Source organism: Squalius cephalus (genome assembly GCF_949319135.1).
Source record: "Squalius cephalus genome assembly, chromosome: 16".
Taxonomy (NCBI): domain Eukaryota; kingdom Metazoa; phylum Chordata; class Actinopteri; order Cypriniformes; family Leuciscidae; genus Squalius; species Squalius cephalus.
The window spans coordinates 24,677,668-24,689,488 of NC_137137.1; the positions used below are offsets into that span (position 1 = coordinate 24,677,668).

At 37.2% G+C, this 11,821-nt stretch overlaps 2 protein-coding genes across 2 annotated transcripts in view; both read right to left on the minus strand.

The window, feature by feature from the left end:
• Positions 1 to 7,482, minus strand: part of sorbs3 (sorbin and SH3 domain containing 3) — a 67,101-nt gene extending 59,619 nt beyond the window's left edge. The window contains exons 1-2 of the mRNA XM_079897903.1: positions 7,397 to 7,482; positions 4,304 to 4,475 (exon numbers count right to left, since the gene is read on the minus strand). Of these exons, the coding sequence (XP_079754029.1) occupies positions 4,304 to 4,348 (45 nt within the window). The 5' untranslated portion in view covers positions 4,349 to 4,475; positions 7,397 to 7,482. The remainder of the gene's footprint in view (positions 1 to 4,303; positions 4,476 to 7,396) is intronic.
• Positions 7,483 to 7,648: 166 nt separating this feature from the next.
• Positions 7,649 to 10,221, minus strand: LOC307173335 (E3 ubiquitin-protein ligase NEURL3). Its single transcript, XM_079896363.1, has 4 exons — positions 10,113 to 10,221; positions 8,644 to 9,153; positions 8,207 to 8,362; positions 7,649 to 8,120 (listed from the first exon to the last, which is right to left on the minus strand). Exons 1-4 carry the CDS (start codon positions 10,129 to 10,131, stop codon positions 7,945 to 7,947), a joined length of 861 nt encoding a protein of 286 aa, XP_079752489.1. The 5' UTR covers positions 10,132 to 10,221; the 3' UTR covers positions 7,649 to 7,944.
• Between the last annotated feature and the right edge of the window lie 1,600 nt (positions 10,222 to 11,821).

The window sequence follows — 11,821 nt, forward strand, 5'->3', positions numbered from 1 at the left end:
GTCTTCTGCTATGTCTCTGATGGGTCCTTGGCTTAAAAAAGATTGTCAGCGCCTACTTTAAACAACATCCCAAACAAGCACAAATCCTTCTCTATAATGAAACTACACTCTGAAATGGCTATGATTTGTCAACTACTTCAACACTAAATTATAGAGTAAACATGTTGCACCAATACTGACAAAATATAACCAAGGGCTTAAGAGATACTGTGAATGGCAGCTAACCCCTGCTGATTTTCAGCATGACTGGCATGACTCAGTGTTGCGTAAGAGGAAACTAAGTTCACCACAATGGTAAATATTTACTCTTGACAAGTCTCAGACCGCACTGCTGAAATATAACACTCAATTAAAATGGATTGATTGCTTTTTGACCTCAACATTTGAATGTTCTGGAACAAGGGGTGGCTACTGTGAATAAAATGTGCAAGATACTAAAACAAGTGCAAGAACTACAGCCTATACCAATCAAATTCAAGCAGCCTCAAATCTATGAAACGACAACAGCAACAGACAATGCTCCAGATAGCACGTCCATCTGATGCTTCAATAGACACAGACTTCAGTGGAGACATGGACTGGTTTAGCGTAGGGAAAACAAATCACGGTTATAGTTACCCCATTTCTATGAGGAAAAAGAAGAGAAATATCAGCAGCTTTTGGACATGTACTGTAGCATAATCGCACCTCAGGCGACCACAGTTCAAATCCAAGCTCATGGTCCTCTCTCTCCCATTTCACCTCCTGTCCAACATACTGTATATGCTATTCTATCTAAAAAATAAAAGAAATAAAAAACTTTTTTTCAACAGATGAATTATGTATGATAATTACATGATTGTGTGATAATTGACAATTATGTTTATAAAATGACACCACAGGAGATGATCATCCCTGGCAAAATTATCATGTTTGGTGTTCTGCTCAGTGTTATTTTAGTATTATTCACTGTACAGTATACTATAATTTATTAATATTTAAAATTAGCTTTCAGATTTCAGTTGTCATTTTAATTTTAGGCAAATAATTCATATTTTTGTTGTGCTTTTTAGTTTAGTTTTTTTATACGTAATTCTATTTTTTTTATTTTTTTTTTATTTATGCAACAACAACAAAAAAACGTCCAACAAAAAATTGAAATCAAGCACACAAATCAAAAATAATTAGAATAACACATTAAAAAAAAAATTTAAAAGTAAAAAATAATAATAATTAACAATAGTTACAGCTAAAGATTTAGCTTTGGTTTATTTTATTTCAGATTTGGTTTTATTAATTTGAGCAATTAAATATATATTTTTTAACTCCGTTGCCAACATTTTGAATTTTCATTTAAGTTTTGTATCTAATATTTATACAAAGTTTTGTCATTAAACTCTAGATGCTGCAGGCTGAGAGGTGATTAACTCAATATACTTGAAATCCACATTGTTCTCTGTAGGGCACCGCTGATTGGTTTCTGCTGTATCAGTAGCCAATGAGCTGCTTGCTGCTCAACTTTCAAGTACTTGGTCAGCAACTGCCCATAGAAGTTTGCAACGCCCTTTTAGAAGCCCCCCACCTTCCCCAGCTCCACCTGTATAGATCTGCTACGGGTAAGTCATGTATGCTATTTCACAGCAGCAGCATGTCATGCTTGCTCACAGCAGTGTGTTGTGTATTTAATGGCAGTAGCAAGTCCCGTACTTGCTCTGCAGCAGCAGCAATAACCAACAGCAGCGGCATAGCAGATCTATTCCGCCAAGACCAAACATATCAACATTGTCATATCCATTATCATGCCAAACACTCTGATAGTTGTCATGACATTTTTTTTTATAATATTCATATATTTATTTTATTTTTAAATGAAAACAATTTTTAAAAGTTTTAGTTTTAATTAACAGTAACAAGGGTTTCGCTATAAAAAGTCATTTTCTGGCATTATCTATTTCCCATTTAATTACTTTTCACTTTTATCTTTAAAAAAAGTCAAACCAGCTTCTGACATGCACATGTTGAGATCCTGTCACTGACTTTCTCCTTTTAGCATCCAATTCTTTGGCAAAAAATAATTTCTGAATTTTGACGTACAAAAAAAAAAAACAGAAATTGTTTTTTAAAACAGAAATATTGAAAATATCTGGTCATTTTTCCTTACATGAGTAAATTTGTTTTCCCCCACATTGTGGACAAGGCCTCCTTGCCAACTGTATGTACCTTATGAATAAATGACCGTTGTCAAACTGTCACGTAGCCTATGACAGGAAACACAGTCTGACAGGAATCTAGCAGATCAGGCTCAACAGCTTCTCATGGGACAACACCTCGGACAGCAAATTATAATATTACAACTTCAGAGAACTGGATGTTCTCTTTGCATTCACATTGTCGCTGACTCAAGTGGATCAGTTTTTGGTCAACATTAGTACCAATCACTTTAGCAGAATAAGATGTCTTGCAGGCTACTAAGCGAAATTACCAGCCAATTCACACAAAGTAAAAACATTTGATGGCTGGTGGGTGTGAATTTCACTCCCTGGGTGTAAACCGTCAAGCATGCGTCTCCACAAATGTTACAGCAAGAAGGAAAGTGACAGAAAAGTTTATAGGGGTTTCATGTTCAAGATCACCTTAATATTTACTCCAAAACAGAACAGAAGCATACTGTTGAGTAAAAGAGAGTCATGAAGTTTGAAGAGAATTGAAAGAGGCGTATTTACCGTGAGGAGATGTTTCCCTGGAATGAGTAGCACAGAAAGAAGCAGAGAGAGGGAACAGATTACAGCCAGCTCTGTTTTTGCTGGGAGGGCGTTTGCAATTTACTCCGATTCTGTGACTCAGCCTTTGTGTGTGTGTATGTGTGTGTGTGTGTGTGTGTGTGTGTAATACACTATTATGGGCAAGCCAGGATCATACATGAAACTCTCTGTGTCTAACGAGCCCAAAGCTCCGTAATAGTTTCCATCCCATACTCACATACATATACACACACATGCACAGCTGGAAATAATAGAAAGTCCCATGCAGGCTGAGGAGAAACACCCTCTTGTGTGTTAAAATCAAAAGAACAAATGAGTGCATTTCCCTTCCCACACACACAGACGGCATGTTTGATCTGCAAATACATCAGCTCATTGTTCACTTGAGGACAGATCATCACTTTCTCTCTCTCTCTCTGACATACAATTATCTCATGCCTTCATGTCTTTTCTGTCATTCAACCGAACACAGCCTTGGGGCTTCCTTTATTCCAGTCATACTGTCAGTGCCTGAGTAATACTAATAACGCAAAACATGTCAATTGAATTGAAGATGTGCCCTCTGCTAGAGGATGAAATGAGACAATCAAATAACATCACAACACAATGTCCTTCCAGTTCAGCCACGCAACATGCTTTCAGACTATTTCCACAGGCAATGAGGTTTAGTGACCACTTATGTCCATTAAATTAGAGGATACTTAAACTACCGGGCTGACCGGCTAAAATGAGACACTCTATATTAACATCAACCTAAAAAACACATTTCAAATTACTGTCTATGGTAGCATAAAGAGAAAATCTTGACATCCGCCTGCTTTCTTTGAAGTGGCAATGTTCAATGACTCAATAATCTGTGGCGATATGGAAGAAATCCATACCTGCATTCGCAGTTGGAAGATTATCAGTAAAGATCTTAAGTGTTATTCATTTACTTATGAAGGTAAACAATGATGGATTTTTTTTTGTTGTTGTTGAACAATTCCTTTTAGGTTGTAAAAATATTCCACTAGAAATACTGTTTAAACCAGCACTGATGAGTAATCAGCATATGGTGATGTTAAAACATGCCTCTTTTGATGAGTTTTGTACAAATGTGGATAGAGCTGAGGTTAACTGTAAAATTGAGCATAAACTGTAAAACAATGACAGCTTTGCTTTTTATTCTGAGAACTTGTTGGAAAGAATTCTTTGGAAACTAATTATTGCACACAGTGACTCATTAAAAGTAATGTTTTGTAATGCACACTTCCGAAGAACCCTTTATCACAGTCTTATTTCAAGTAAAGGCGGTTTGACGTGGATGAGATCATTCATCCCTATTTACCTAAACCACCTTCCTTTCCTTATATCTCTGATATCTCACAACAATATGTAATGAGTGGTTGAATGAGTCACAAAAAGACTGTCATTCAAATGAATGAAGAGTCATTCAAGATGGCAAATTACTGCAACTATATAGTTGCACTTTTGAATGGTAGTTTAGGGTAAATCAACCATTGTAAGACATTCAGACCAAAATTACTGGAGGAACTGTTTAGTAGTGAGCCAAGGACACCTACCGTGCTGCACGTCTGCTGATGATGAGGAATGTTTGTTTTCTTCATCAAGCTGAGCAGCCTTTAAGAGCAATCTTCAGTTCACTCAGAGACATTCTCTATCCCCCCACTCGGCTTTGGCTCAATGGCTTAGTAAGCCCTTCCTCACTTCTTTTCTTCTTCCTCAAGCTCTGTTCTGCCATCCAAAATAAATATTTAACAGTCAGACAACGTGATCAACAATCAAAGGTCACATACTGCTCACTACGCCATTCTCCTCCCCCTAATTTATTATGAATTTCCCACTCGTATAATTAGGTGTTACTGTAAATGTAATTTAATGCTGATAACCAACTCATTGGACTCAATGCCCACTCAAGCCAACTGGAACAAGTTATAGAGGGGTGCATGCATGACATCAGAACCCGGAAGGCTAATTCGCCAATGGCTCCTTTGAGATTTTCCTATGGGGTTTCATAATGGGGTTTTTCGGTTTATGTGTAAAATAAAGCCTGTGGTAAACAAACATTTTGTTCTACAATGTAAATTCACACACTCCCATCGTGAAAATGCAATTTTGATGCATTTTTGAAAACATACTTTTTTAATAAGTAACCAGATAAGACAGCTTGGGGAGTGAGTGTGTGCAGTGTTGTAGAACAAAACGTAAAAGTATCATCAAGTTATGTTTACCACAGGCTTTATTTTACTCATACATTAAAAAAAAAAAAAAAAAAAAAAACATTATAAAACCCAATAGGAAAATCTCAAAGGAATCAGCAGCAAATTAATTAGTCTTCCAGGTTCTGACGTCATGCCTGCACCACTCTATACAAGAAAACGTACAAAAGATTTCCATTAGAATTAAGTAAACAATTCGCTTCATTTAAGGCCACTGTACTAATGACCCTCTGTGAATTTCAGATTCATTCTGATGATCTGATGTACCCAACACTTGGACAAACCGTAGAACACTTCTGTCACAACTGCATTTCTTGACATAAAAAATCTTGACTGCAAAAAAGCTATTGAACACTTCTGCCATTATTGCCCAGTAAAGAAACATAGTTCATTGAACATATGCTTATATTTTAATTTAGCAAAAACATTCTCCAATTGTGGGGCATGTTGCTGTGACACTATGCAAGTTGTCACGATGGCACAATGGCCATTAAACAACCTATTTTGAAGCTTTTTCTGCTATACTTGCGCAGTAAAAATGGAAACACAAAAATATTCCAAGGTAACAAATGGTTAAACGGTAACAATTGATGAGCCAAAATATTATGACCAGTCACAGGTCAAGCGAATATGGTTGATCACCTCCTCACATGTCAATGTCTGGGTAGATGGTAAACATACAATTAGTTCTCGAAATCAATGCGTTGGATGCAGGAGAAATGGGCAGAAATAAAGACGTGGGCGACTTTGACAAGGGCCGAATTGTTATGGCAAGGCGACTGGGTCAGACTGTCTCTGAAATGGCAAGGCTTGTGGGTTGCTCTCAGTCAGTGCTGAGAATTTACCAACAGTGGTCTGAGAAGGGACAAACCACAAACCACCATCAAAAGTGCCTACAATGGGCACACAGAACTACACCTTGGAGCAGTGGAAGAAGGTCATATGGTCCAATGAGTCCCATTTTCATTTACATCACGTGGAGGGCCATGTATGTGCGTGCCATTTACCTGGGGAAGTGATGGCACTAGGATGCACTGTGGAGCCAATGGAGGGAGTGTGATGCTCTGGCCAATGTTCCGCTTGGAAACCCTGGGTCTGGCCATTCATGTGGAAGGAAATTTGACACATGCCACCTATCTAAACATTTTTCCAGACCAAGTACACGGTACACCCCGTCATGACACTGGTGTTCCCTCGTGGAAGTGGCCTCTTTCAGTATGATAATGCACCCCGCCAAACAATGTTCAGGAATGGTTTGCGGAACATGATGAAGAGTTCAAAGTATTGTCCTGGCCTTCAAATTCCCCAGATCTCAATCCAATTAAGCATCTGTGGGATGTGCTGGACCAACAAGTTCAACCCACAACGGCTGCACATCGCAACCTACAGGACTTGAAGGTTCTGCTTGCTTAGGTCTTGGTACCAGATACCACAAGACACCTACAGGGTCCATAGTCCATGCCTCGGTGGGGCGGAGCTGTTTTAGCAGCAGGTGGAGCACAAACAGCATATTAGGTACAGTAGGTGGTCATAATGTTTTGGTTCATCATATAACCGGCCACTTTAATGCTGTCTGTTCAACTGCTTGTTAATGCAAATATTTTAAAAAATAACAATACAGATTCTAAAACACTTACGGACACTTAAAAAGTGTGAACATGTTCTACATAAGCAAGATATAATTCGTTAAACTCTATAAATTTGGTTATATTTCTGACAAATATATGCACCAGTTTATCAGTTTATATTAAAACCATTTGACCAGATGAATGAAAATTGTATATGCAATTAAAATACATATACCTTTAATACTAGGCCTAAACATTTGTGGGAAAAGTCTTGCCCTGAAAACGCACTTTTAATCTTTAATTTTGAAAATTAAAAAATTTCAGGTATAACTGACTGTTGTGTGAAGGTCAGTGTGGTTTTATTAAGTTCACTTTTAACCCAACAGCTAAAAGAAAAATATGATACTGGAATTTTAGTTTGTAGGACATGATTCACAAATATTATTCTAATTTAAGAGGGTTTTGAACTAGATGTTTGAAAATAGTAAACCAACTGCTATAGTGCAAATAAAAACTCAAAACCTAGACCTTGTTTAAACTTCCATGTGTGTCAACCAGCCTCGGTACTACCGTATTTTGATATTTTAAGGTTGAAATGTCATGTATCACAATGTTGACAATGTAGATTTATATTATCAAATTCCTCATTTATTCAGTATTTCTCCATATTCAGTAAATTTAAAAGAAAACTATAGTGTTAACTATTAGACTTTAATATCTAACAGCCAGCCAACATGCAAACAAACGAAACCAAATATAGCACTTTCTCTTATTAGCACACACTGCATTTCTCACGCCCAAATCCGTAATTCCTCTTCCCCACCCTTCCTGACTATTTTCAACTACTATTTTAAAGGAAAAAGCTCACCCAGTTTATATGTAGACGACTTCTCCTGCACTTAGCCTTACATATTAAATGTTGAACATGAGCGTTGTTAAGAATTAGGATTAGAATAACGGCTAATCAAACTTTTGTCTGTTTCTTTCTTCTGTGTTGTTGGGAGTTTTTGTTTTCCTACACAATACTGACACCTGGCGGAAATAGTTCAATAGTGCAAGACATTTCACTTTGTGAGGTGACGAATAACTGAGCATAAAAAGTCAGTCCTACAAACTGTTTATATAAAATGCATTTAATACAAAATTAAAAACATTGTTCATATTACATACATACATATTTACAATACATACATATATATTTAAATCATATTACATACATATTTACATATTTATTTATTTTCGCAAATATATTCATAAATTATTTACAAATGAGAAATAGTGCAACTAGAGAGAACAAAAATAAAACACATTTGCACAGTGCAGTGATAGATTTGTACATTAAAGCAATTCTGAAATGAATTGTACAAAATACATTCAACAAACAGGCCATAGGCCACCAGTTTAAATGGGATAAAACTAGTCATATGGTTGTAAGGAACCCATGGGATGACGACACAGAGGACAGGTCCCAAACGTCATGAACACCCTCATGGCGCACGGAGTACAAACACATTTATGACCACAGCTCAAACGAATGTTTGCCACATCACTGTAACACACTACACATTCCTCACAGTCAGGAGTTTCATGATCTGAGGGGGAAAAGAGAAGAGATTAGATGCTGAAACTACATGTGCTCGACCATACAATGACTGTCATGCACTTATGAGATTCTTACCTGTGTCGACGAGATTAGGGTTTCTCAGGTTTCTCTGCTCCAGCGTGCTCATTTTTTCCTTCTTTATTTGTAGCATTTCTTTATCTTCAGTGTGTTTGATGTGTGTGAGAGCAGGACAGGACCTCCTGGTGAAGATGCAACATCTCTTTTTGGAGCCTATAACGCGGATACACAGATCACATACACTGTTAAAGAACTAGGCATATATTTATGTCCCTGGTTTGCTTAAGCCTCAGGGCCACAAGGGTTCTGTGAAATCTTTAAAGAAAGAAAAAAGATTTTACAAAATGTATGTTTAGAACGGTCAAACTAACACGTACACTTAAGATACTAATGAGATTATAATTGTTGCTTTTTTCAACAACAAACCAAAAAAAAACCACTTTTTTTTTATGCCCTCAGAACACAAATATGATAGCCTACATCAGAAGCCTCACCAAGCATCATCACTGACGTGGTCTGTCCATAGACGTCCACCATCGCCCAGACGGGCCACTTGGCGTTCAGAGCGGTTTGCTCTGTGTGTGTTCTCACTGTTCTGCCATCAGAACACCGTATGCGCAGACAGCCGTTCTTCTTCAACCAGAACTGAATCTCTGAGGCAGGGCGACAAATGTCCACGGGAACCACCGCCGCCGCGAACAGTGGAGAGTGGGTCAAGTCTGGGATGGCCAGAGGGGGTAAAGTTGTCTCCTCGGGTAAAACATGCGTGAATCCGACCCGCAGTGCTCCGTGCCAACCCCGCACGCAGTGCTCGACTCTCAGGCAAACTTTCTCCTGTATCTTCACCTGTCGCCCGCTGAACGTCAGTCCGTGGCAGAATGACGAACCGTCCCTGGTCACGCGACGACCCCCGTCACTCAGCGTTATCAGAGGACCCTTCACTTCTGAGTCGAAACAAATCGCTCTCATGCTCCCGTGCGCGTGACACACGCACTTCACTTTCTCTGGAAAAGAAATAAAGGGTTTGTCATTAGAAATGAAGTGACCACGCGGTGTGTTGTGGATATTTCTGTTAATATTGTGTTTGATTAATTTGTCTTTTTTGCAACTTGTGTTTGCTCGGGACTTCCCAGAATGTCCGATTCGCGAATCAATTATTTTGAGAAGAATCAACCGGTTGAGAAAAGGTTCGAACGACTCGTCCAAAGATCGGACTCGAGCGTTTCTCGAGTCAATTCTCAATGAACCGAGAATTTATTTGAAATAATTCAAGTCGATTGGGACACTTTTCCCAGTCATCTCAATGGCAAAATATTTACGACGACGAGACCGTTTTATCAATCAACACACACATGAAATATTCGCAGAGAGATTAAACTTAAATTCAGTAGGCCTATTGTTTAATGTAAATGCAAATTATATTAAGGTTCTAATTAACATGAATCATGTCTGCAACAACCTGAAGCTTAAAAACGCAATACATGTAGGCCACTGTACAGTAATTTGCTAAATAATTTAACTAGTTCTTTGTTCGGTTCAAAAGAACCGATTCGCGAACTTAGTCGTTCCGGCTTGTTCAACTCACTGACGGCAATAGCGCTTTATAGCCACTAGAGGCAGCCGCTGCTCAACTGTCAAAATCACTGTTTTTGAACAGTTTCGTTTCAAGAATCACGTTACGCACATTGATAATATTGAGCTGAGATTCTACAATGTTGCACGGTAAATAATAATTTAATATCATTGACGCATAATCTGTTTATTTATTGACAGTTTTATTGTATAAATTACTGTAAACTAATTGGTTGGTTAACGTTCTTAAAAATAATTTACATTTAGAAACTTGCTAATTAAAAAAATTAAATAGCCTACCAACAGAACTATTTTTAAGCTTGACATATTGCTTTTTCATTAAGTGATATTGCTGAAAAGTTACAATTTGGCTTTAGTGTCATCTTCTTACCTTTCTTTTTCTCTGTCATCCTGTTTTCTTAAGCAGCTCTTGGTATCTTCTGCAGGCTAAATTCGTTTCTATATCTAAGTAAGGGGGATTTGTTGCTCTTTAAATGCATGTGTTGTGGTTTGCACCTAAACACGAGGATACTATTGGAAGGTGTGACTAGGGGCGGGGCCCTGGAAAGTTTTATTTGAGGATGACTATTCCTTGGCACTAAAATGACAGCAATAACTGCTCGGAGAATTTTAGATATTTAGTAATCCATTCGTTTTTTGTACGTATAAACTGGTAAGCAAAAGAAAGTATTTGGGTATTTTATTTATTTTTGTCTAATAGTAATGCAAGATTGCTATGCTATACCCAATGCCTGTAGTTGACTTTCAACTTCTAATGCTAAAAACAAATAATAACCTAAAGATACAATAGTACATAGATATTTGGATCAGAAATATGTATCAGTAATTCAGTTATATACAGTATCAGCAGTGTATATACCATGGTTTAGGAACAAAATAGCAAAAAGAACAACTAATATCAGTCTATTCAACAGAAATGCTTGCAATATTACTGGCTCTTCAGTGGGTGGAAGAGATCAAAATACCTGGTCATATGTTCAGACTCTTTTGCAGCATTTTCAAGTTTAAAGAGTGGGAGATAGATTATCAGATTTTACAACTTTTGTTCAGAATACATCAAACAAGAACAGTTGTTTTATTTGTAAGAATACCCGCTCATATAGGGGTAGAAGGAAATGAAGTGGTGGACCAAAAAGCAAAACAAGCATTAAAACACTCAAACTTAGAGTTGAATGTTCTAATGAGTAAACTGGAAATAAAAGTGCTAATTAAAGGACTTGTAAAGGATATGTGGCAAAGAAAACGGGACAGTGAAAATAAAGGACGACATCTATATAATATTCAGAGAAAAGTTGGGAACGAGAGGAGAAGTTTTGGGAATAGAAGGGAAGATAGCATAATATCACATCTCAGAAATTGGGCACTCTGCTCTTAACCAGTCACTATATGACTGGAAAACATGAATCTGGATGTTGCGTCAGACGTGATCTTCCTGAAACAGTCGAGCATGTTTTGATAAAGCGTAAAAGTTATGACAATGAAAGAATACAACTTATAGAAGCACTTAGAGATATAGAAGTTAATTAGCGTTCACTGCAGAATTTGGAAAACAAAGATAACTGTAGTGTTTAATATTGCATTTAAATATCTCAAAGACACAGGATTTAAGATGTACTGTACATGTTTGTTGGTTCCTTTTTCTTTCTTTTTCTCTCTTTTTATTTTTTTATTTTGTAGTTTTCCCTCAAAGTCAATACCACAGTAGGTGGCGGAATATGCACCAAAACAACAACAACAACAACATTTATATATAAAGCACATTTAAACACAATATAGATTGATCCAAAGTGCTGTACATAGTACAAAGCAGGTCTACACTATCAAAAAGCAACAAAAAAAAAAGTCAAGTCAAGTCAAGTCAAGTCATCTTCATTTATATAGCGCTTTTAACAATGTAGATTGTTTCAAAGCAGCTTTACAGAGATAAACGTATAATTTAAGGTAACAGAGATTGTTTTGGCTTTATAGCGGTTCTTTAATAAAGTTATTTTCCATCTAAAGTTAGTTTTGATTGATTCGCTTCCGTCGCAACGATCATTTGTTATTAAATTAGGGGCCGCTAAGATGACACCATTCTCT

Excerpts from the sequence above, each read along its gene's own strand:
- LOC307173335 (XM_079896363.1), bottom strand. Across the intron at positions 8,363-8,643 it reads CACGTCAGTGATGATGCTTG|GCTCCAAAAAGAGATGTTGC; the intron begins GTGAGGCTTCTG and ends TCCGCGTTATAG. Across the intron at positions 8,121-8,206 it reads CCCTAATCTCGTCGACACAG|ATCATGAAACTCCTGACTGT; the intron begins GTAAGAATCTCA and ends TTTCCCCCTCAG.